This window comes from Aethalodelphis obliquidens, unplaced genomic scaffold (assembly GCF_003676395.1).
Source record: "Aethalodelphis obliquidens isolate GAN/ISIS:26980383/991018 unplaced genomic scaffold, ASM367639v1 scaffold28, whole genome shotgun sequence".
Taxonomy (NCBI): Eukaryota; Metazoa; Chordata; class Mammalia; order Artiodactyla; family Delphinidae; genus Aethalodelphis; species Aethalodelphis obliquidens.
The window spans coordinates 15,480,025-15,505,743 of NW_020837972.1; the positions used below are offsets into that span (position 1 = coordinate 15,480,025).

At 46.6% G+C, this 25,719-nt stretch overlaps 1 protein-coding gene across 2 annotated transcripts; it reads left to right on the forward strand.

Moving 5' to 3' along the window:
• Positions 1–16,708: 16,708 nt before the first annotated feature.
• Positions 16,709–25,098, forward strand: MYL2 (myosin light chain 2). 2 transcript variants are annotated; one of them, XM_027125271.1, is made up of 8 exons: positions 16,709–16,776; positions 18,047–18,136; positions 20,627–20,702; positions 21,861–21,965; positions 22,868–22,946; positions 23,045–23,093; positions 24,765–24,882; positions 25,003–25,098. In XM_027125271.1, exons 1-7 carry the CDS (start codon positions 16,774–16,776, stop codon positions 24,861–24,863), a joined length of 501 nt encoding a protein of 166 aa, XP_026981072.1. In that variant the 5' UTR covers positions 16,709–16,773; the 3' UTR covers positions 24,864–24,882; positions 25,003–25,098. The 2 variants fall into 2 exon arrangements, with proteins under 2 accessions (XP_026981072.1, XP_026981071.1); XM_027125270.1 differs by having other exon boundaries at positions 24,765–25,098.
• The last annotated feature ends 621 nt before the right edge of the window (positions 25,099–25,719 follow it).

The following is a 25,719-nucleotide window of genomic DNA, read 5'->3' on the forward strand; positions in this document are numbered from 1 at the left end:
GGTGGGATAGGGAGGATGGGAGGGAGGTTCAAGAGGGAAGGGATATGGGGACATGTGTGTGCATATGGCTGATTTGCTTTGCTGTGCAACAGAAACTAACATGATATTGTGAAGCAATTATACTCCAATAAAGATCTATTAAAATAAATAAATTAATTAATTAAAAAAAAAAGAAACACCCAGGTCTCAAAAATAATAGCTTTCAAAGTGTGTACAATCTTCAGTCCAGCATTTCCACTTGTAGAAGTGCATCTTAATGAAATAACTGGATACTTGGACAATGTAAAAATGTTACAAGAATGGTGACTACATCGCCATTTATAATTGAGAAAAACAGAAAACAGCCTAAATGCCCATTAAAGGGGGAAATGGTTGAATAAAATATGGGACACATCCATACAGGGGGACATTCTACAGCTGTTACAAAAATGATGTGAATCAATATTTACTGACACAGAATGGTCTTCTGGTTATATTATTAAGCAAATAAGTGGTTATGAAACTATATGTATGGAATGACTCCCATTTGTTAAAAAAAAAAGAATATATATGTGTATTTGTACATATGTATGTCTAAAAGTAGGCCACAAAAATATACAACAACATGTTAAATTGTTATTCCTGGGTAGAGGAATTACAAGTGATATTTTTCTTTTTCAATATCTATTTTTTCCACAATAAGTGAATATTACGTTTTACTTTCAAAACTAAATAACACACCAGCTCGATCCCACCTCAGGGCCTTTGCCCTGGCAGTTCCCTCTGCCTGGAATATTCTTTCCCAGATATCCTCCATTTCTTCAAGTCTTTGCTCAGATGTCACTTTCTCCAGGAGACTTCCTGACCATTTTATTTTAAGTTGTCCTCATACACCTCTCTCTCTTCCCTCTTTCTTTTTCCGATACGCGGGCCTCTCACCGTTGTGGCCTCTCCCACTGCGGAGCACAGGCTCCGGACGCGCAGGCTCAGCGGCCATGGCTCACGGGCCCAGCCGCTCCGCAGCACGTGGGATCTTCCCGGACCGGGGCACGAACCCGTGTCCCCTGCATCGGCAGGCGGACACTCAACCACTGCGCCACCAGGGAAGCCTTCTTAACATGCTGTATTTCCCTCTTTTATTTCATAGGAGAACTTATCAACTTCTAACCGAATTTGTAATTTGCTTATTTATTATGTTTATCATCTATGATCTCTCACCCCTCATCCTCAGCCAAAAGGTCAGCTCCAGGAGGTAAAAAAATTTTGTCTGTTTTGTTCCTTGTTGATTCCCAGAGCCTAGAACAGGGCTTGGAGCAGAATCGAGCTCTATAAATACTTGAGGAATGAATGAAATACAAACAAATGGTTTTCCTGCACGAAGACTTGAGTCCTCGCCCTTCTGGTTTTCATAAGTGCTATGGATGAGATGGATCTGGCAGGCTTGGTGAGGGACAGGTGGGAGAAAAGATGTCCTCTCCCTTTCCAGATTTCTGCTCCCGTCACTTGCCAGCGAGCAAACGTAGCTGCGCTGAGCCCTAACATAGCACCGCCCCCTGCTGGGACGTTTGAAGAATGCAGTGCTCTGCTGTGGCCCCAGATAACATTTGAAAAATGATTAAACCTGGGAATTTGGAAAGAAACCAGGTGGAAGGGTTATGGGGATGAAGCCCCCGTGTTTTCCTCTGGGCAACCAGATAGGTATGTGGAGGCTTTTTCAGGCTGGAAGAGGGGATGAGAAGGAAATGGGGCCCACTCTTTCAGCTGTGGGGTCCTGAGGGGTCCTGATTCAGGCACAGTTCACCTCTCACAGCGGAAGGATTGCTCCTGATGAGAAATTTGGCCCAGACTCACCTTAATGGATATCAGCCACAATTCAGAGTCAACTCTCCAGGGATCTTTTTTGGAACTTCTGGCTCCCCTGGAGCCAGTTCAAGTACAGGGTTTTTCTTAGGTTTTGTGTTTACCCTGTATTCTTTTTATCCAACCCACCTCACAAAAGGAGAACTTCAAATCCAGTTTTTACCCAGACTTTTAAATGAATGTGCAAGTTCAGTTACAGAAAGAGGAAATGGATTGGTCAAGTTTGCTTACTGACTTAGCATTTTTATGGAGCAGTTACTGCTAGCCAGGCAGGGTTCTAGGTGCTGGGGATACAGCAGAGAAAAATATAAAAATTTCAGCTGTCATGGAGTTGATATTCTAGGGAGGAGACAGATGCTTCACCCATAAATAAATTTAAATATCTAATTTAAAACTGTGGTAAAGTGCTCTGAAAAGAGAACATGGTGAAGAAGAGTAATGGGGTAGACTTCAATTTTGGGAAATCCACAAAAGAACATGATATTTAAATTTGAATTCTGCTGCCAGTAGTCAGGGGCCGTTTAGGGTGGGAGGAAATTTCCAGTCTTTCAACCTTGGCAAATTATCTCCCCAGAGAAGAATAATTTGCCCATTTTAGTTAACTCTTTGCTCTTCAGGATACAGTATTGCACAATGGTGTAGGATCAGAATTCTGGGTTCAAATCCCGGCTCTGCCCTCTTCTTTAGTTTCTACTTTCTTGGTTCCACAGAGTTATTACAAGGATTTAATGAGATAATAGAAATAAAGCAACTGATACAGTGCCTGGCAAGTGGTCAGTACTCAAAAAATACCAATTGTTATTGTTAAAGGCTCTGAGAAGTTCTGCAACTGAGAAACCTATTTAACTAGACTCACTCTTTTGCTATAGAAATTTTTGTTGTAGAGTATTTTGTATTCCACTATATATTTGGGGGAAAAATTATTTCAGTTATTTTGGAAGGACTGGTGAGCAGACATTATTTATCGTCTACACCAGATCCATTTGCCATCTTTTTTCTTGCTAACAGAACTCTGACTATGTTCAGGATTTGGCCAAAGAGACTTTGATCGCAGAGAAAGTAGGCCAGGCTTGATGTAGACATGGGCACCTTACTTTGTTCTGGTCCATGAAGTGTATAGAGAGTCTTCTAGGGGCTTTCTGGGAAACATATTTGCTTGCCTGATAAGAAGTAGACAGGCTACTTGGATCTGTGGCTGCCATCTTGGGAACATGAAAGGAAAGTCAATAGAATCATGGGAAGAACATCAGGATCCTGGTCATGTCCAGCTACCAAACAACCCTGCAACTACTGATTCCCAAACTCCTTGTTGAAAGAGAAAAACAGTCCCCCATTGGTTTAAGCTCTGGCTAATGGTTGTCTGTCACCTGCAGCCCAAAGCATACCTCATGGATCCAGGGGTCCCAGCTCTCTGCTCAGAATTAAGATCAACCTGTTTTTATCCATTTGTATTAATAATCGCTCTTTCACCCTGAGGACAGTCTCTGGGCATTGTACCAGGCAGAATCATTCCCTTCCCTGGGGCCTGTTCACCTTGTAAAACCATGACTCACTTCAGAGGCTCTTTTTGGCCTCACACCTTCATTCCAGAGTGGATTCCATGATCCATCCCTCTTTATCTTCCTCATCTTTCCTGTCTATTTTTGTCCTTTGTAAAATGCCCTTGCTCCTGGCCAGGATACAGAAATATTAGCACACACTCCCCCTTAATCCCTCAGGCTCCTGTTCCCTTGTCCAAAGTCACCCAGGAGAACAGGGCAAACTTAGCTTTCTCTGTCTGACTTTTCCTGGGGAAATAGAACTGCTCCATTGTGTGTCCCAACCCCCAAATTCTCGCCTGTTCTCACCACACATAACTCAAGGGCCTTCTTTCTGTCTCAGAGGATACCTACAAAGGTTGAATAGCAAATGTGTAGCACATGGCATGCACACACCACTCCCTTATCCGGCACCCATGGCAGACATTGCTAATCAGTCCCAGCACTCTTTCTTACTAAGCCAGGATGGCCATGCTCCGTTGAAGTTGGTAGGGGAGATCCTTAACCTCTCTGACACGGATGGTGGCAAGAGATAAAGAGCGATGCCGTGATGCTCTCTTAGTGAGCCAGAGGGGACCCAGCAGGCCTGAAGCCTACAGGTAGGGGTGGGCATGAGGACCACTGACTTCAGCCCCCAAAGAACTGCATAGAAATTTGCTCAGGCCTTTTACACATGTGTTCTGGACTCACTCCCAAGACCATTTTCAGTCCCTTTTGAATTCAGTTCCATGGAACAAATCTATAGCAATCACCTACTATGTGCCAGGACTGAGGGTCCTGGAAAGATGAATGAATCCTGCTCTCTGTCCTGGAAGGTTCTGGAGAGACAGATTGACAAAATGATAAGAAGATGCAGTGAATGCTGCAACAGAGCATCATTCAGCCATTCAATAAATATTGATTGAGTGCCTACTATGTGCCAGGCATGGTGCTGGGTACCAGGGGAAGATGGTGAGCAAGATAGGCACAGTCTCTACACTGTGGAGCTACAGCCCAGGCAGGGAGTCAGATGCTTGTCAAATAATGACAAAGAAATGCAAAATGCAACTGTGGTAAGTGAGAGAGAAAGGAGCCCAGTGCTAGCAACCTTCATCTGGGGAGTTGGGGAAGGAAGAACGTTAACTAGAACAGTGGTTCTCTAATGGAGACAATTTTGCCCCCCTGCTCCAGGGGACACATGGCAATGTCTGGCAATTTCTTTGATTGCTATGACTGGGTGGCATCTAGTGGGAAGAGGCCAGGGATGCTACTCAACATCCTCCAATGCACACGTCAGCCCCCAATAACAAAGAATTATCTGGCCCCAAATGTCAATAGTACTGATGGCATCCCTCTTTATCCCCCACCTCCAACCATGTCAGAGAGGTCGAGGATGTCAGCTCATCTCCCTTGCCAGATCCAATTGAGCATGACTGAATGAGGGAGAGTGCTGTGATTGACTAGCAATGTCTGCCATGGGCACCGGATTAGAGAGTGGTGTGCGTATGCCGTGTGCCTTGTATTTGCTATTCCTCCTTTGTAGGTATGCTCAGAGACCTGAGACAGAAAGTTCTAGGGCCTTGCATGGTGACATTGAGAAACTCTGATGTAGATAAAGAGGGGAGGGAAGTAGGGCCTAGAAGGATGGAAGAGTCTTTACCCTAAGAGAGTGGGAGCAATTTAAAAGTATGGGTGAAGGGACTTCCCGGGTGATGCTGTGGTTTAGAATCTGCCTGCCAATGCAGGAGACAGGGGTTCGATCCCTGGTCCGAGAAGATCCCACTTGACGCGGAGCAACTAAGCCCATGTGCCACAACTACCGAGCCTGCGCTCTAGAGCCCATGAGCCACAACTACTGAGCCACTAGTGAAACCCATTTACCTAGAGGCCGGGCTCGGCAACAAGAGAAGCCACCGCAATGAGAAGCCCACACACCGCAATGAAGAATAGCCCCCGCTCGCTGCAACTAGAGAAAGCCCGCGGGCAGCAACGAAGACCCAAACACAGCCAAAAATAAATAAATAATTTTTAAAAAAAAGTATGGGTGAAGACAACCGACTTTGAAAAGGTTCCTCTGGCTGCCATGTGGCAACAGTCTGCGGAGGGTCAAGGACAGGAAGCCAGGAGGCTGTTGGAGTCATCCAGGTGAGTGGTTACAGGGATTTGATCAGGACAGTTGTGCACTCCCTGCAGTCCTGAGCTGAGGGAGGACAGAAGACTGGACATGAATTCAAGGAAGAAGTTTTGAATTTTGGTTGCCATTTGGTGCTAGACATTCTAAATATTGAAGTAAGATTGTATTTAGGACTAAATGACCATAGGACTGTCTTTTACCTAAGAATGAGCAGAAAAGCCATGCACAGAAAAGTCAACTTTTCATCCAAGGGTGGGCATAGGTTACCCTGCGAAATAGGATTTATGAAGACCTCGGAAGGCAAAACCCAAGTTGCATTTTGTTCAGTGTTATCTCAATCCAGCCTCGCAGCACCCCATGAGGTTGGTGTTCTTACCCACCCAATTTCACAGATGAGAAAACGGAGGTTCAGCAAGGAAGAGTCACTTGCCCTCCATTATCCAAGCAGCAGGCAGCAGAGGTGACATGCTATCTCACCTGACTCCAAGTGTCCCTCCTTCCCCAGAGCCAGGCCAGGAGACAGCAGGAGGAAAAGCAGAGGGTGGTCGGTGGACTTCAGCACCCCTAACCATCCTCAGACTCTTCACTGGCACGGAACCCATCTCTCCCATCCTAGTAATAATTCTCGAGGTCAGTGGTTCTCAACCTGGGATAATTTCCCCCCACAAGGGGACGGCTGGCCGTGTCTGGAGACATTTTTGGTTGTCACCGTCTGGGAGAGGGTTGCTTCTGGCATCTGCTGGGTGAAAACCAGGGACGCTGCTCAATGTCATGCAATGCCCAGGACAGCCCCTGCCCCATAAAAAAGAACGATCTGGACCCAAATGTCAACAGAGCCAAGGCTGAGAATCCTGGTCCAGAATCAAAGCCCTGTGAACATCCGTGGCTGTGTCAGGAAGGCGCGGGGGCCCCAACCCTGCCAAGCTGTGTGAGATGAAGACATGTTGAAAGGTCCTTCACCCAAGAACCCCAGGTAGGGTGACTAATGAGCTGGGAGCGCAGCCTTAACACAGCTCCAGAGTGGGGTGTTAGTGACAGTTTTGGCTGTCATGATGCCACGGTTTCAGCAAAGGGGACTCAGACAGGCAGGCAGAGGAGTGTGGAAAAGCTAGTGGGGGAGGTCGGGGCAGCAGCTGTTGCTGGAATCTGGGCCTCACCAAGAGGAACAATGCCCCCGGAATGCCAGGCACGCCACCAAGACAGCTGAGCCTGCGGGGCGAGCGGGCGTGGGCAGCGGGCATCTGAAGGGCACCAGTAAAAATGGAATTGTCTGGGTGCCTCAGTCCCCCCACGCAGGCAAGGCAGATGACTGAGGGCTAAAAATACCAGGAGAGGAAAAGCCACCAGAGGGTTGTCTGGCTGCCTGGGACCGGATCTGACCTCTGGGCTCCCTGCGGGTGGTGAGAGCTGGGACCTGGGTCCCTAAGGCCCAAAACTGGAACAGCAGTGTGAGGAAAATTGCAGTGGTGGAGTCTCACATTCAGGGTTCAGATCTGCCAGGCACTAGCAGTGAGGCCCTGAAGTGTGACTGCTCTTCTCTGAGCCTCAGTTTCCTCATCTGGAAAATGGGTCTAACACTAGTACCTCCCTCACAGTGTTGTGAGCATGAAATAAGATGATGGGTAAAGCTCTTAGGTCAGTGCCTGTCACACAGGGAGCTCTAGATAAGCGGGACAATAATGATCTGATTTCTCTCGGGACCTCAGTTTGGTGAGCTCACGGTACAGTGGCTGGGTGGTGGCCCCAGTGGGCAGGCCTGCTTTCTCCAGGGCCTTATTACCTACCCCCAATGATCCAGCACAAGCCTTAACGTCCCCTCCAGGCCCAGCACATGCCTGCTCACACTCAGACAGCTCATGTGTGTCCTTCCTACACCATGAGGGTGTCACTAAAGGCAGGAACAACTCAACAAGTCAAACATGTCCAAGTGTCACAGATCATCTTCCCCCAAGAGCTCTGCCCGAGGGGCCTGGAGGGTGAGGTTGGGGCTGGCATAGGAAACGAGGCTGGAAAGGTAACCAGTAATAACTATACACACACACACACACACACACACACACACACACACACACACGCATGCATGCGTGTACTCATGGTGCACATACTCTGTGCTGTGCCTGGCACCATGCAACGCCATTCACACGAATTGCATGAGTGACTAAATGGATGGTACCTGGGACAGTGCCTGGCACAGGGCAAGCACACAATAAATGTTAGTTGCTGTCATTAGCAGCACAATGGTCTAGTTTTACTTTAAAAACAAGCTTCTAAGGTCAGCACTATTGCTTCCCCCATTTATAAGTAAAGAATCTGAGGTTCAGAGTAGTTAAGTCACTTGTCCAAGGCCCTACAGTCAAGGAAGTGAAGAAGCTGACCTGGAACCCAGCTTTCGTCAAGCGGTAAAATATCTTAACTATTGGACCAAGGAGGGGAGAGTCCCTCCTCAGGTAGTGGGGAGCCACTGAGAGTTCGGGAACATGTACAGCTCATCATCAGAGCTGGGTATGGGGGGAAAGTATTGGAGTGGGGGGTACGTGGGAGGCAGGGGTGGAAAGGCAAGAGAAGAGCAGCCTCAAACAAATCGAGATCTACTACCATAGGCCAGACCTGTGGCAGGACGTAGGGGATATGGATTTGCAAGACCTGACAGGGGCAGAATAGATAGACCTTTTTGCCAGCGGGGCAAAATCAAGATGGCTGAGGACTTTGGTCTGGTCGTTTTAATTGACAAAGAGATTGGTAGAGCGAGAAGAAAGAATGAATTCATGCTTGAACATACTACCTTTTTTACCCCATCTCCCTGGACACGGCCGACAGCCAGTGCTCTAGAATAAGAGCTGACACTTACTGAACACTCACTGTGTGCCCACAGTGTTCTAGCACTTTGCAAGTATGGGTTAAGTCATTCAAGCCTCACAAGAATGCTGGGAACACATGGAAATAAGGACCTCTATTATACGCATTTCACAGATGAAGAGACTGAGGCACAGTCTGCTGATGCTGCTTGCCCAAGTTGCCCTCAGTACACAGTGGGTGCCCCATCACTGTGGCTGCCCCATCTCTGCTGGGCACAAAGCTTGTCTACCCAGGTCTGACTTGTTGGAAAAGCCACCTTCCCCACTTGGTGGCTCTCGCTGACAGCTGGGGGCCCTGACACAGCAAGATAGGCGTTATCACTTGGTGACAGAGCCAATCAGCCAGCCAGCTTTGGGATGGCAGGGCCTGGTATGCCTTTGTTCTGTTGGGAGATGGCTGACTTCACCACCCGCCTTAAAGGGGCATCACGCCCAAGGCAAGGCGACCCACTAAACCAGTTTGCTTCCAATGATATCACAGTGAGCACATACATGGCACTTTCCTGTGCCAGGTTCTGTCTTAAATATTGACGTGTTACCAGATTAACTCTTTAATTTACTGATATTAATATATGTACTCATTTGATCCACTGAAGAGTTTTATAAAACAACCATACAGAGAAGAGCTTCCTTTTTACCTTAGAAGGGATATAAAGGCTTAGACTTGAATTCCAGGAGCTAAAGAGAAAAAAGTACTTACAAAGGAAACAAATTAAAAAATACCCGCTGCCGGAGCTGGATTAAAACCTTTACATGACTCAAAAACAGCAAAGACGCCAACTCCCACCACCTCATATGAAATGCAAGATAAAAACAGTATGAAATGGTCAAACCGGCGTAAAAACATCTCGCGATGTTCTGATTTTCCCTGCGGTGACTATTTTAATCCTTTTTAAAAAGATATCTAATCCTTTCCAAAAATAAGTTTGTTGGGTTTTCCCTTGTTTTTTTGTCAACACCGCTGCTCAGCTGGTGCTCTGAGCATGTATTAAGTATGTCCGCTGCATGACCTGGCTCTGCCACCAGCCTCTCGCTTGGCCACAGATAGGAAGACATGCATCCCATCCCCATCAGTGAGGCCAGGGTGGAGGACTTCTCAAAAGGTTTCCAAGGCGCATCGTGCAGTAGACAGGTCCAGGTGGCTTGTGTGTGTGTGTGTGTGTGTGTGTGTCAATATCATTAATGTAAAAAAGTATATTAGTATGTACATGTATGTGCGTGATATGATATTAATGCAAAAAATGTATATTTGTGTGTGCAAATGAGAGCAGTTGAGAGAGTGAGAGAGAGGGAGAAGCTGAGATGCAATCCTGAAATAGATTCTGGAACAGAAACAAGGGCAATGGTGGAAAATCCAGTGAAATCCAGATGAAGTCTGGAGTTGAGTCAATAGTAATGCACCAACGTCAGTTTCTTAGTTTTGACCAATGTCCATGGTAACATAAGATGTTAACATTAGGGGAAACTGAATGAGGGGGACATGAGAACTCTGCAACTTTTCTGTAAATCTTAAAATTAAAATTTTATTTTAAAAAAGTCTGGAAGGAATTTCCTGAAGTTCTAGAATCTAATCTAGAAGCTAATCTAATCTAATCTAATCTAGAAGCTAATCTCCAGTGCTAGAGGTCAAAAAACAGTTACTTTTGGGGGGTGTTGACAGGGATGCGGCTCCGGGAGCTGGGATGTTTTGGGTCTTGACCTGGGTGGTGGTGACATGGTGTATGCATATGAAAAACTCACCGCACTGGGCACTGAAGAGGCATGCGCCTTATTACAGGTGTATCTCAATGTTTAAAAACCAAAGAATTAAAATATAGTCTAAAAGACTTTACATCAAACCACAAACACTGGTTCCTTCTGGGGAGGATTTGGCTGAAGTGACAGAAAGGAAGATTTTTAGTCAAAATATTTCTGTAGCATTTCAAACTGTTTTATAGTAAGAATGTATTCATTCACATTGTACTAATTTAACTTTTTATGGACATGCACACAGAGAAGGGCACAGATCATAAAACTGCAGCTCGATAAATCTTCCCAGACATAACACATCTGTGTAACCAGCACCCAGATCAAGATACAGAACCTTCCCAGTGTCCCAAAAGATCCCCCAAATACTGTTTATCTCAAATTCTAATTTACTGGGCATTATATATATATATATATATATATATATATATATATATATATATATATTTTTTTTTTTTTTTTTTTTTTTTTTTTTTGGCTAAACCTAGTAACCCACCCCTAGAGGCCCCTCACAGTTACGAACTCCCATTGTTCTGACCCCTAACAGCACAGATCCATTTTGCCTGTTCATCCATATACTGTTTTGAAATTTAAAATGTTAATGTTTACCTTAGAAAAATATGAGGAGCAGTGATCATCAGCAAAGTGGGAATCAAAGGCTTATAGGAATCCAAAGTCTCCTTACCCATCTCCCCTCATTCCAAGCCCCCTTTTGTCCACTGAAAACACAGTCAACCCAGGCAAAGGTGTTGGATCGAAGTTCAAATGGGCACTTTGACCCTGAGACACTCCATGTCAAGGCTCCAAACAGTCAGTGGAAAAGGACTATTCTTCCTTCAAGGACTTCCCCTCCCCCAGGTTAGACCACGTTTTCCAGGCCTGGGGAAAGGTGTTCCCAGGTCTAACAACCAAGCACCCCAAAACAATCACAGTGGCTAACATTTATCGAGGGCTCACAATGCTCTATCCTATTTGACCCTCATGACAACCCTATGAGGCGATGCTATTATTTTCCCCATTTTACAGATAAGGAAACAGACTCAGAGAGGAGGAAAAAACCTGCCTGAGGGCTTCCCTGGTGGCGCAGTGGTTGAGAGTCCGCCTGCCGATAAAGGGGACACGGGTTCGTGACCCGGTCTGGGAAGATCCCACATGCCGCGGAGCGGCTGGGCCCGTGAGCCATGGCCGCTGAGCCTGCGCGTCCGGAGCCTGTACTCCGCAACGGGAGAGGCTACAACAGAGAGAGGCCCGCGTACCGCAAAAAAAATAAATAAATAAAAACCTGCCTGAGATCACACAGCTGGCCTGAATTCAAACCTTGGTTTATCTGATTCCAAAACCCTGAGCAGTCACACAAGGCCATCTCAAGGAGAATCAAAAGCAAATATTCTTCCTGTCCTCAATCTGGCAGATGACCAACTGCTGGAACCTGGGGTTTGTGGGCTGCAGCCCCCCGTTCTCTGGCTCCTTGCTTCCAGCATTGTCAAGGAAAAGTCTGATGCCATTCCTATTATTTCCACAGGAGCCTGGAAATGTGTCAGATTTTCTCTTAATCCTGGGAGTTTGTGAATTTTGCCAGGATATACCTCGGTTTGTGTTCTTTTCCTCATCCATCCCACATGGAGCTTGGGAGTCCTTTCAATCTACAGATTTCCTTCTCTCCTCAGCTGAAGAAAATTTTCTTGTATTACTTGTTTAGTTTCAGCCCCTCCTTCTGGAATATTTATGGTTTGCATCTCTGCATTATTTTCCTCCAAGATATTCCCTGCACACCATCTTCCAAACCACTATGTGGATTGCAACAGGGACCCTCCTTGTTGACAATTCATCTAATTAAGTTCTTAGTTCAAAAATTAGGTCTTAAAGCTCCAGGATGTCATTTTGGGGTTTCACTGGTATTTCTCTATGTTTGTTTGTTTCAGTTTTTGTTTTATGTAGTAAGCCAATACGTGGGTTTTAAAAAACAATCAAATTAACACACTGCTACATTTTCAAAACAGAAGATTATTGTGCCATAGGCAGATGAACATAAATTCTTACTTTTCTCAAATTGAAGCTTAGTATTTATGACTCTCCCCTTACCCGAACGAAGTTTTACTGACATACATCAGGCCTTAAGAACAGGACCCTGCATAAAGGGGGGCACCAATAAATATTTAAGTAATTCATGTCCTTTGAAACTGGGGTCAAAATCATTCTTGCTTTAAAATAGTGTACATCTATTTGCACTACTTATATTTTTTCCCTCTCCTCACGCCTTTTAAAAAAATTGTCAATGGGTAATTTTTTAAGTTACCATTCAATAAAATTGACCTTTTTTCGTGTACAGTTCCATGAATTTTAATACACTTAAATTTTATTGTTGTAATTAATATTACTCAGCTGTTGCTCTGTTTCCTCCTGTGCTCACTAGATGTGGGGGGCAGTATAAAACTCTCCAGAAATGTCCATGCCCAAATCCTTGGAACCTGTGAATATGCTACCTTACATAGCAAAGGGAACTTTGAAGATGTGACTAAGAATCTGGAGGTGGGGAGATTACGCTGGATTATCCAGGTGGGCCCAGTGTAATCATAGGGGTCCTCAGAAGACAGAAAGGAGCCAAGAGGATCAGAGAGGTTGAAGTCAAGAGACTGGAGTGATGCATCCACAAGCCAAGGAGTGTGGGCAGGTGTTAGAAGCTGGAAAAGGCAAGTATGGATTCCCCACTAGAGCCTCCAGAAGGAATGCAGCCCTGCATTTTCAATTTCTGACCTCCAGAACTGTGAGATTAATAAATTAGTGCTCTTTTAAGCTACCAAATTTATGGCAATATTTTTATAGCTGCAGTAAGAAACGAATCCACTAGGTTTGTTTTCTGATTGTTCTAGAATTTGCTATTCTGATTGTTCTGCCCAATGTTCTTCTCTCTGACTTCTGTTCAGGTGGGCAGTTATTTTTCTCTTTGGCTGCATGGAACTTAGGTCTGGTTGCTGGACACCTCTTAGCTGTATGAATCCCACCAGCAGTAGAAAGCTCTCAGGCCCAGTGGGACTGTGTTCCTAGGCAAGGTGCCTTAGCCAAGCCAGCCTCGAGGATAGAGAGGCCTCAGACCACCCACGAAGTTCCCTCCCCCGGTGCAGGTTGAGGTCGATGCTGAATCGTACCCCTGAATGTCTACACAGACCCAAACCCCAAGTCTTCCCGGATTGCCACTCCCAGGGCCTTGTCCCAGGGCTCTGGGGGACTCCCCAACGCTGGCCCAGCTCATTGACCAGAGTGGGTATTTGGGTCTCCAACAACAGAGCCTAAGGTCTAACCCAGCCTGTGGGCCCAAGTTCTGGCAGCCATGTGACTCCATGCCCTACTCAGGCCACATGTTCCCAGAATTTCCCTGACATACGCAATCTCACTTAATCCTCTCAACAGCCTTATGGGGGTTTGTGTACTATTATGGTCTCCATTTTCCAGATGAGGAAACTGAGGCCCTGAGAGACTTATTACCCTGATTGAGACCCCACACCTCTAGCTATGGAGCCAGAACTCTCCCCTCAGCACCTTCTCCTAAAGGTTCAGTTGAATAAAATATGTTCTCAGAGGGCCCAGCTATACGGATGCCCTTCAGGGGCACCACCTACCTCTGGAGGGCCTGAGCCCATCCTCACCCCTGAACCAGGGATCCTCCACCCTCACCATGCATTCTACACATCTGCTGTGGCTGCAACAACCTTTTCGCTTGGTCATTTATAGCTACTGACTGCTCACACAAGCGTTTTAACAAAAATCCATGGTGTGCCTATTAGCTAGGGAAACATTTATTCTGGTGTTGTCAGAGAAAAGCTCTTTTTGACCTGTCTGTGTGCACGTGCATGCGTGTATAAGTGTGCATAAGTCTGTGTATAATATGTGCCTCTGTGTATGTGCACGAGTGCATGGGTGTGTTTTGGTCCGCACACAGACGTGTGGGCATGTGTGTGCGTGTGTGTGGGTGCAGGTGCCCACTCAAGTGTGTGTACCTGGGCCTGTACCCATACAGGAAAACACATTTTTTGTTATTAAAGATTCTGTTAGAAGAGGTTCCTGGGTAATTCTAACCCATGTTAGAGAGGTAAAAACACACCGTTTTTTTTTTTTTTTGGTCATGGCCATAAATGATTCTTGGGTTTGCACCCCCAAAATTGAAAATTTTTTCACCTGAGAAAGGAAGTGAGTGATCACTGCCATTTACTGAGGACCTGCCTGGGCCTCACCGCCACTCACCCTCTGGAAAATCTCAAAAGGAAGGTTTTCTTTATGTGCTCAGAGAGGTAAAGTCACTTGCCCAAGGTCACACAGAGCCCACCAGTTCAAATGCAATTTTGTCTGACTTCCAAGCCTGAGGGCTCAATCACTCCACTCCATTGCCTCAAACTGCCTAAGGTTGAATGAAAATGTTCTAACAATCCCTACTCAGGACCTTGGCAAGGAAAGCAAAGTCTGTGTTACTTGTTTATTAACTACTTTGTTCATTCCTGGGGGCCAAGGATCTTCCAGTTTTCTCCAGCAACATCCACAAAGGTTTCAGCACATCAGAGTAACTGAGCACATATTTGTAGATTGATTTGGTTGATAGGATCTCATTCCAGGGTGCTGCCTGCTGGCCTTGCCCCCGAATCAGATTGTCCCTGGCATGGGCAGCCCGGGGGCTGGTTAGCCAAAGGGTCTCCCTGCTGGGAATTCCCCTTGCTTCTGGAATGAAATCCCAAGGCCATACCACGTGATCTGCCCTGCCCACCTTGCTCGCCTCACTTTGTGCCCTGGCCCACACTCAGCTCCAGTCACATGGTCCTTCTGCTCCTCAAAGATTCCCAATCCATCCTCCTCTGAGGCTCTTGCCATCCTGTGGCCAGAAGCACTCTCCCCCAGTCTCTGCTCGGTACTACCGCCCGGCACTACCCACCTCTCTATCTCATCTCTCTGTAATATGTGTCACTACCTGAAATTCTCTGGGTTATGCATTTGTTTATTTTTATCCATCTACCCGTTGCACACAGCGTCATAAGGGTGTGGAGTTTGTCACTCGGCGGCAGTCTCCCACACTAGCCCCGTGCATGGCGCAAAGCAGGCTCCACAGAGGGGGTGACCACTGGCCCAGCCATCGGCCCTGGGGCCACACCACCAGGGACAGGACAGCTGAGAGAATGTTCTGCTTCTTAGAGGCGTGGACTCTGGAGCCCGTCACCCACGGCCACTAAACAAGGCCATGACTTGATTCCAAGCCCTGACTTCTCACTCCTTGGATCCCAAGGCTGCCTGTGAGGCCACAGGAGGAAAACCATCCTGAGGGAGATTAACAACCACAGTGCTTGGCGTTCTGAGAGCAAACGGCCTTTCCCAAGGCCCTTTAAGAGCTTGGACTCTGGAGGCAAATGAGCCTCAGATCCACTCCCAACTTCACTGCCTGATTCCAGGCAGCTCATTTTGCCTCTCAGCCTCAGTTTCCTCATCTGTGAAATGGGGACACTGAAAATAAGGTGGTCTCTACCACACAGAGTGATTATAAATTTAAATTGGAACAAGAGACGTGTACACAGGCACTCCATGAGAGCTGTTATTTCTTCCTTCCTTCCTTCCTTCCTTCCTCCCTCCCTCTCTTTATTTTTGGCTGTGTTGGGTCTTCATTGTTGCACGCGGGCTTTCTCTAATTGCGGCGAGCGGGGGCTACTTTTCGTTGCGGTGCGCGGGCTTCTCATTGCGGTGGCTTGTCTTGTTGTGGAGCACGGGCTCTAGGCACACGGGCTTCACTAGTTGTGGCACACAGGCTCAGTAGTTGTGGCGCATGGGCTTAGCTTCTCTGTGGCATGTGGGATCTTCTTGGACCAGGGCTCGAACCCATGTCCCCACATTGGCAGGCAGGTTCTTAACCACTGTGCCACCAGGGAAGCCCGAGAGCTGTTATTTCTTCAGTCAATTAACACATACTCATTGAGCAGCTGCTGTGTGCCTGCCAGTCACGAGGTTGGAGCCAGGGAGAGAGTGGTGGGGAAAATAAAGAGGACCCACCCTCCGGAGCTGTCCACTGACAGTGAACAAAATAAGTGAATTGCACGGTATGTTAGAAAGTGGTAAATGCTGGGGAGAAAAACAAAGCAGAGAAAGGTCTCTGCAGGGCAGGGCTAAACGGCTATTTTAAATAGGGTGGTAGGGAGGTCTCACTGAGAAGGTGATGTTTGAGCAAAGACCTGAAGGAGGTGAGGAAGGGAGCCTTGCAGATGTCTGACAGAAAAGCATTCCAGGCAGACGAGACTGCAGGTACAAAGACCCTGAGGTGGGACCCATGCCTGATAATGTTAGAGAATTTTAACAGTCTCCCTCCCTGCCATTTTCCTTCTCAAAACAGACAAGCACAAGTGCTGACCACCCAAGCGCTGCAGAAAGTGAGCCACATCTCTCCCCATGCACCAGCCGCCAGTCTATTTAACCTTGAATGCCTTTTTGGGTCTCACGTGTCACTGGGTGGCGAGTGAGCTGCCCTTACTTCAGAAGAACGGCATGGGGTGGGGGTGGGGGGGCCTTAGGTGGTGTCCGCCTCACCTACTACTGCCAAAAGTGGTCATGGGGTTATTTTTAAACTTGGGGAGGAAGTATTTATTGTTCCTGGGCTGAGGAGAGCTGGGCAGCCTGTGGGATTCTTCTGGGGGAGCAGTGCTGTGTCCTTTCCACCATGGTGAGTATCGAGGGCCCCCGGAGGTAAGTGATGCTGGGCGGCGAGGTGAGGACACCACCTACAAGCAAAGGACGAAAGGGGAGGGGGAGAAAGGCAGCTTTCTGGGGCCCCAGACCCTGGTGGAAAAAGCACTACTCACTGTGTGCACACAGAGGAACCCCAATCAATGCCCCGATAAGCCACAAATAACAGCAGCTCCCGGGTACTCGCAAAAACAAAATAAGAGAGTTGGCCTTTTTATGGCTTGTCTACTGACCTCTCGAGGAATCAATAATGCCCAGGGCTTGCAAAATGGGATTGAACACTTTTAAGGATCAAATTGTAATTCTTTTCTCTTGTTCAGGCATTTGGGGAAAAGAATCTTTTTTGTTTTCACCTTTTGAACTTGCAAATTTAAAACCTTTCTCCCTATGTTTTTGGTTAGGTGTCCCCCTCCTGAAGCAGGAAGCCCCCAAATCAGGGTCAGTGTAGGACTGTGGTTAGGGGCACAGACTCTGGAGTCAGTCTGCCCAAGTTCAATACCAGCTCTGCCTTTCTGTGACTGTGTGACCTTGGGTACATGACCCAACCTCTCTGACCTTCGGTTGCCTCCCCGTAAAATGGCGATGGTAATAATAGCATCCACTTGACAGAGCAGTTATGAGGATTAAATGCAATAACATATGCAGTGTTCAAGCGTTTGCTGTAACTCAAGTCAGAAGCGGGTGGGGAAATGTTAACTCGCTCTTCTCTGCTCTGTTTGCACGGTGCGAGGACAGAACATTTAGAGAGGAGATTTTGCTGCCATTTGGATCAAGAGAAAATTGAGGGGGACAGAGCAGTTGGGTTTTAACACCCTGAAAATGTGTCATTTCATCTCGCATTCCTCATGGTTTAGTGAGCCTGGCTCTTTTTCGCCTCCAATCAATTCTCCTTCTGTGCATTACTGAACTTTTTGTGAAATGCATCGAAACAAAAGCAGCTGGGTCCTGCTGGGGCTGATCCGAAAGCCTGGCCTCCATCCCCGGAGACAGACCTCTACCTCCGCTAGTTTGCAAAGGAGCTGCTGCAAGATCCACAGTCTTTTACCATCCACCAGAACTGGGGTGCTTTTGAGAAACCTTATTCCATGTCCTTTTATCTTTCCAGTATCGCCATTTTGAGATGAGTGTGGGCACCATACCCCCATTTCACAGATACGTAGCTGAGGCTCACCCAGAGATGACACCTGACCTAGTCTTCTAATTCCCAGCCTCTGACTTTTTTTAATCGATGCTTTTTTATACCCTAGTCACCTAAGAAAGCCAAGAAGAGACCAGAGGGCGCCAATTCCAACGTGTTCTCCATGTTTGAACAGAGCCAGATCCAGGAATTTAAGGAGGTGGGTGCAGCTGTGGAATCATACGCCTGGGTGGAGATTCTCACACGCTAGAAAGAGCCCTTCCCTCGTTCCATACTCCCTGCAAGGACCTCTCAGTTAGGTTGTCTTTATCTTCCCCCAAAACCCCAAATTCAGTCTGAATGTGTGTGTGAATGACTTAAAGAAATTAACTTTTGCTGCTCAAAGTAAAGCATGTGTCTTGTTGAAAATGTAGGAAAGAATTTCAGAAATGCACAAAGAATAAAAATGACCTGACTGGGCTTCCCTGGTGGCGCATTGATTGAGAGTCCACCTGCCGATGCAGGCGACAAGGGTTCGTGCCCCGGTCCAGGAAGATCCCACATGCCGCGGAGCGGCTAGGCCCATGAGCCATGGCCGCTGAGCCTGCGCGTCCGGAGCCTGTGCTCCGCAACAGGAGAGGCCACAACAGTGAGAGGCCCGCGTACCACAAAAAAAAAAAAAAAGACCTGACCCCTGACCTACAATTCTACTACCCAGAGATAATCAGTTAACATTTTGGTATTCACCCTTCCAGTGATTTTTGTTATACATTGGGTTGGCCAAAATGTTCTTTCATTTTCTTCCATAAGATCTTATGGAAAAACACAAACAAACTTTTTGGCCAACCCAAAATATGTACACATTTGTTAAACAAAGCACACTAATCAGTACCTGCTGTTTTTCTTTGAGCAATTCGGCACCAACATTTTCCATAATTTATTTAAACTGCTTCCTATGGTTGGATGTTATACACAGAATGTTGTACTATTATAAATAACACATCTTTGCTTGTATCTCTGGTTATTTCCTTGGGGTAAATTCCTAAAAGCAGAACAGCTGGATAGAAGGAACTTTTTAAAAAAGGAACTAAAACCAAGTATAACCACTGGTCCAAGTTGCCCTCCAGAAATGCTGTGATCATTCTGACTCCCATCAGCACCAAGAGGAGAAAGTGCCTTTCCCGCCACATCTTCATCAACATAGGGCGTTAACGTCTCAGAAGTTATTTTTGTCAATCTGAGAGATGTCTGAGAGTATCTTAGATTTTAATTTTTACAGTCCTCAGTTGTTGGATGCTAGCCGGGTCTGAAACCCTATCACAGTCTATGCGCATGTGCCTTAGTAAGCAAACCTAAGTACCAATTAGGCAAAATTAAGCCACTGCCGCAGACTCAGAAGGATAAACTGAATTAATTTTCCAGCAGTCCTGATGGCTCACACTGAGTCATCCACATTCTCACCTGGCCCTTCAGAGGAAAATACGTTAAAGCTATGATGGAGAGGACACTGTTTTATATAAAAGGGGAAACTGTTTGGGGCTTCCAATGAGACATGAAGACTGGCCCGTGCTGTCCGCACCAACATTCAGATCACAGGAACGCCGTGGCCCATAAGCTGCCAGAGAAAGAGGAATTCCTGGGATGAAATATCATATCTGAACTTGAAATAGTCCCCTTCCATGGAGAAGACTACACCCTCCCTTCTCGCTCACTCTATCCCAACCTCTGGAATGAGATCAGCTGCTGGGGGTATGACCTGGGGATGCAAATACTTTCAGGAACCAGTTGCTAAAAGAACTAAAAAAACACAGATATAATACATCATTTGTAAATTACCTGGGCGTTCACAAAGCTCTTAGAGTCTCTCTGGAGCCAGCTGGGAAAGATTACTGGCTCTGTTTTACAGATAATGCGGGCTTGCGAGCTGGCGGAGACAGACTCCAGTTTTTAACTTAGTTTTGTTTTTCAATAACAGCTTTATAAAGATATAATTCACGTACCATGTAGTCACCTTTTTAAACTGTACAATTCAGTGGTTATTTAATATAGTCACAGAATTTTGCAACCATCATCACTGTCTAATTTTAGAACATTTTCATCGCCCCCAAAAGAAACCTCATACCCATTAGCAGTCACTCCCCATTTCTCCCTACCCCCCAGCCCCTGACAACCACGGATCTATTTTCTGTCTCTATGGATTTGCCTGTTCTGGAAGCTTCATAGAAATGGAGTCATATACTATGTGGCCTTTTGTGTCTGGCTTCTTTCAGCATCATGTTTCAAGGTTCATCCATGTTGTAGCATGTGTCAGAATTTCCTTCTTTTTATTGCTGAATGATATTCCATCATGGGGAGAGACCACATTTTGTTTATTCACTCATCAGTTGATGGACATGTGGGTTGTTTCCAGTTTGGGGCTGTTGTGAATAGTGCTGCTGTGGACATTCACCTACAGGTGTCTGTGTGGACATCTGTTCTCATTTCTCTTAGGAACACACCGAAGAGTAGAATTGCTGGGTCCTACAGTAACTCTAGGCCTAACATTTTGAGGAACTGCTAGACTGTTTCAGATCTTTGATTCTTGATCTAATGTCCTTCGATGTGCCTTGAAAACCCCAGAGTCCCACTGCCCCCAGCCCTTGGCATAACCTCTAGGGCTCCTCCCCCCAATTTCTCTCGGGCTGACCAGACAACCGCCTCCCTTTCACAGGCCTTCACCATCATGGACCAGAACAGGGATGGCTTCATAGACAAGAACGATCTGAGGGACACCTTTGCTGCTCTTGGTACGTCGCCCCACCAACACCTGCAGGAGGGTCTCCTTATCCCACTCCCGTGAGGGGCAGGAGGTGGGGCCATCAAAAAGGTCAAGAGCTTGTCATTTTCCAAAGAAACAGCTCAACCAAGATTTGTCTTCAAGGCAAATTTCAGAGGATAGGAAAGAAGTGTTTTAGTCTTTGAGTGTCTTCACATGTGTCTTATTTTTCTTTCAAATTAATTTTTGTGTGGATTTGAATGCAATGGCAGTTTACAATAGAAAACTTGGAAAACTCAGAAAAGTATAAAGAGGAAACAACGTTGGCCATTAGGCCACATTCCACTGTTAACATCTCAGCCTCTAAGTTTTTTTCTAGGCATCTCGTGTGTGTGTGTGTGTGTGTGTGTGCATGCGCGCGCGCACGCGTGCGTGTGCGTGAGCATGCATGCACGTGTGTGTTTAATAGCTGGAATCATTCTATTTTGGATTCAGCTTTTAAAATTTAACATCTCAGGAAGATGAGGATGAGTACATGGAGCTGTTTCAAAATATAAGTGTCCAACCTGCCACCACTAACCGCTCCTCGACTCCTAACCCCAGAACTCAGGGCCATGAACAGCTGTGCAGGTTGTGTAGTGAGCAATTATACAGAGTACTATTCATATTTGTAGCCACTGTAGACTTTTACATTTAAAACATAAACTATCTTAAGTTGGGGCGGCTTTTTCTAACTTACACAAAGGTACTTACTATACGGCCTGTGGCAGTGGCTAGAGCAGGTACATCAGAATCTCCAAGGCTGTATGGGTTATAGCAGGTATAATTTGAAAAAGTTCCCTCAGGTAATTCTGATGTCTCTCCCACCTCCAAGTAACAAGGGCTAATTTATAATACAAGCATTTCCCATTGAGTAAAATATTAAAACATCTGTATAAATTGTTCCAGGTTCTGAAGGCACTATTTTAAAAAGTAACTAAACCCTCTTTGGGTTGTTTCCAGTTGTCTGACTTTTATAAATAACACTTTTGAGAACATCTTCTCACGTGAATCTTTGGCCCCATCCACTCCGTCTCTGATTATTTCTAGACAAGATTCCTTGAAGTAGGATTACAAGGGCAAATGCCAGTGTCCTGACAGCTGTTTCTGTCCCAGCTTGGAGTTACTAAGTGTGTGTCTCCTGCCCTAGGGCGTGTGAATGTGAAAAATGAGGAAATTGATGAAATGCTCAAGGAGGCTCCAGGTCCAATTAACTTTACTGTGTTCCTACAGATGTTTGGGGAGAAACTTAAGGGTAAGTTCATGTGTATATCTGTGCATCTATGTGTGTATATGTATATCTGTGTATATGTGTCTCTGTGCATCTGTGTATGTCTGTCTGTCTTTATGTGTCTTCATCTTTGGGCATCAATTAAAGCACTGGGAGAACATGTTGGGGTTGGCACATGAAGGCAGAGTAACGTCAGGGGGAAGAAAAAACAATAAAAACAGAAGTTAACAGTGCTCCAAGGCTTACCCTGATCCAGACCTCATGCTAAGCACTTTAAACACATTATATGCATCACCTTATTTAATAGCATCTAGGAGATAGTTTCTATTCTTATCCCAGTCTACAGATGGGGAACTGAAGCTCAGAGACAGACAGTCTCTTGCCTGCAGCCACACAGCTACCAAATGCTGGAGTCAGAATTTGAATCCGAGTCTTTCTAAGCCTAGATCCATGCTTGACCTTGGGCTTCCTCAGAAATAACTGGATTCTCAGGACTTCCCTGGTGGCGCAGTGGTTAAGAACCCGCCTGCCAATGCAGGGGACACAGGTTCGATCCCTTGTCCGAGAAGATCCCACATGCTGTGGAGCAACTAAGCACATGTGCCACAACTGCTGAGCCTGCACTCTAGAGCCCGCAAGCCACAACTACTGAGCCTGTGCTCTGCAACAAGAGAAGCCACCACAATGAGAAGCCTGTGCACCGCAACAAAGAGTAGCCCCTGCTCGACACAACTATAGAAAGCCCGCTCACGGCAACGAAGACCCAACACAGCCAAAAAGAAACAAAGAAAGATAGAAAGAACTGGATTCTCAGCCCACTCTTTCAAAACGCCAAGGCTCAGTGCTCAGGAGGCAACAGGACCCCTCCTCCTTACCAGAGGTTCCCAGCCACCCATGGCACATTTTAACTCTGTTTTCTGTTTCAGGGGCAGACCCCGAGGAGACCATTCTCAACGCGTTCAAAGTGTTTGACCCTGAAGGCAAAGGGGTGCTCAGGGCTGATTAGTGAGTGGGATCTGTGGGGGAAGACCTGGGGTTCCTTGCTTCTCCCCCCAGCCCTCTCCACACAGCCGGCTGCAATACCTGCTTTTCTCTCTCTGCAGCATACAGGAGATGCTGACCACGCAGGCGGAGAGGTTTTCCAAGGAGGAGGTAACCGGGCCCTTCGGACACTCTCTGCACCTCAGTTCCTGGCCTCACCCTTCTGGGGACTCCCTCTCCAGACTCTCTTATATAAAACACCCCTGACCCCACACTGAGAGAGAATCTGCTCTTGTTTACTAAGCCCCTATCTCATTTCACTCTGTCGATCACCCTGTGAGGTAGGGACTAGTATTATCGTCATTTTACAGATGGGGAAACTGAGGCTCAGGGAAGCAAAGTCACTTTGCTTTGACTGAAAGGACAACACTAATGAGAAATGCCGGGGCCTGGATTCAAACCTAGGTCTGTCTGACTCCAGGTTCTGTCTTCCTCATAATGCATGGATACCTGGAGAGAGTATCAATTTCCTGATGAAGTGAAGGTGGCATGCAGGGTCACCACATACAGTCGTGTAGGTTATACACTGAACAATCCTCCTGGATGCCCTCAATAATATATACTGCAGAGTATTTATTTGTTGCAATAGTTTTCCAGCAGATGGCAGTAAAGTGTCTTATTATAACTTTTTAGAAATCAGAATATATGACTTTTTCTGGCAGGTGGCAGTAATGTGCCTGGAAGAAGGGGCACTATTGCTAATTCACCGAAGGCCCTGTATAAACAAGCAACTGCCTTGTCAACGTTACTAATGAACCTTAATGAGTCTATTTAAAATAGTCCCGGGCTTCCCTGGTGGCACGGTGGTTGAGAGTCCACCTGCCGATGCAGGGGACACGGGTTCGTGCCCCGGTCCGGGAAGATCCCACATGCCGTGGAGCGGCTGGGCCTGTGAGCCATGGCCGCTGAGCCTGCACACCCGGAGCCTGTGCTCCGCAACGGGAGAGGCCACAACAGTGAGAGGCCCGCGTACTGCAAAAAAATAAAAAATAAATAAAATAAAATAGTCCCTTATAGCCTCTCTGGCCTGATTCCATAAAGTTTCACATTTTACTAAAAATTTTATTTGGATCTCCCCCTCAAAACTCAAGCAGTTGAAAGAGTCTGCCTTTCAACTCTCACCAGGCTTTGGGACTTTGGACAAGCTCCTTAACCTCACTGTGCCTCAATTTCCTCATCTGTAAAGTGGGGACAATAATAGAATCTACTTCATAGTACACTGTGAGGATTAAATGAGTTCACATGTATAAAGTGCTGATATGTGATAAAGGCAATATAAATGTTATCTATTATTAACCCCAAATTAAAAAAAACATAACTAGCCAATACTTTTTAAATGTAGAAATTGCACATTCTAAAATATTTAATTTCTAGTTTCCCTCAAAGAGTCTGACCTCCTTGCCCATGTGGACACATTAACTGGCCCTGAGCAGTTGTGACCTCTGTAGATGGACTAGTCTCCATTTAGCCACAGTCCCCACCAGGCCCACCTTGCTCCCCTACATAACCTGCCTGCCCCTTTGCACACTTGAGTTTGCGATCCCTTCTTTCCCCATCGCAGGTTGGTTCCCGGGAACATCCCTGCAGGATGGCCCTTGGGGTTGGCACCTGTGGAAGAGCTACAAAGGGCAAGGAAGCAGGAGGGCACGGAGGGATATGTCCAACGCAACCCATGTCCTCCAGGCCCCCAGCTGCCTCTCCACTCGGGCCGCCCTGCACACAGCCCTCCCCCCTCCACTGCCCCTCCCCATGTCCTCAGCATGTCTTGCTGGTTCGTTGCAGATCGACCAGATGTTTGCCGCCTTCCCCCCTGATGTGACTGGCAACTTGGACTATAAGAACCTGGTGCACATCATCACCCATGGAGAAGAGAAGGACTAAGGGAGGGGACTGCCTTTGGGTGGGTGGATGGGGGGGCATCCCTGCCCTCTTCTCACCTTGCCCAGTAATGCCACCACCCCTGCCCCTGGCCTGTTGGCTGTGTGGCCGCCTCATTTATCTACCTCCATCTTCTTCACAGCCTGGGTGCCTTAGAGATACCATGTGGCCACACAGCCAGCGGATGGAAATCCATCCAGAGGCCATGTTCAAATAAACAGGAGGTTGTGTATTTGTTTATGGTGTGTCCTTGAGTATGGAAGACCCTTTGCTAGTTCCCATGAAGGTGGTGTATGAGCTAGTGATGGCCCTGCTGTCATTATTATTGAATCTTAGTGACTCTGTAAGATAGACCTTCAGGGACTTCCCTGGTAGTCCAGTGGTTAAGACTCCATGCTTCCACTGCAGGGCCACGGGTTCCATCCTTGGTCGGGGAACTAAGATCCCGCAGGCTGCACAGCGTGGCCAGGAAAAAAAAAAATAGACCTTCACAGCCACTCAGGACTATTTCTATGAAAGTCCACATTTTACTGGAATGCTAACCAGAGGACCACAAACCTTTCTTTCAAAGAGTTCGAGCACTGGTAGAGCCTAGCTTCCCCGGTGTACTTTCCTTTAGGATGCCACTGGAGTGCTTCTCCCATAGATGTGTTTAGGCCCCGGGATAAGTTAAGAAGAAGAGGCCTCACATGCACACTGCCAAAAAATCACATCCATTAACTGTAAGAGGTTAATTTCTAATTTCATATAAAGTAGAAGTTGTCTGTATTTCTCTCCTGGCAAATTAGGGGAGGGACACAGACATACATAGATAATGACTTCTGACCCTGCCTGGGGTCTAGGAACTAGGCCTAGGTGT

Coding starts and splice junctions, on each gene's coding strand:
- MYL2 (XM_027125270.1), top strand. Junction 18,137..20,626: donor AGATCCAGGAATTTAAGGAG/GTGGGTGCAGCT, acceptor TCCCTTTCACAG/GCCTTCACCATCATGGACCA. Junction 23,094..24,764: donor AGAGGTTTTCCAAGGAGGAG/GTAACCGGGCCC, acceptor GGTTCGTTGCAG/ATCGACCAGATGTTTGCCGC.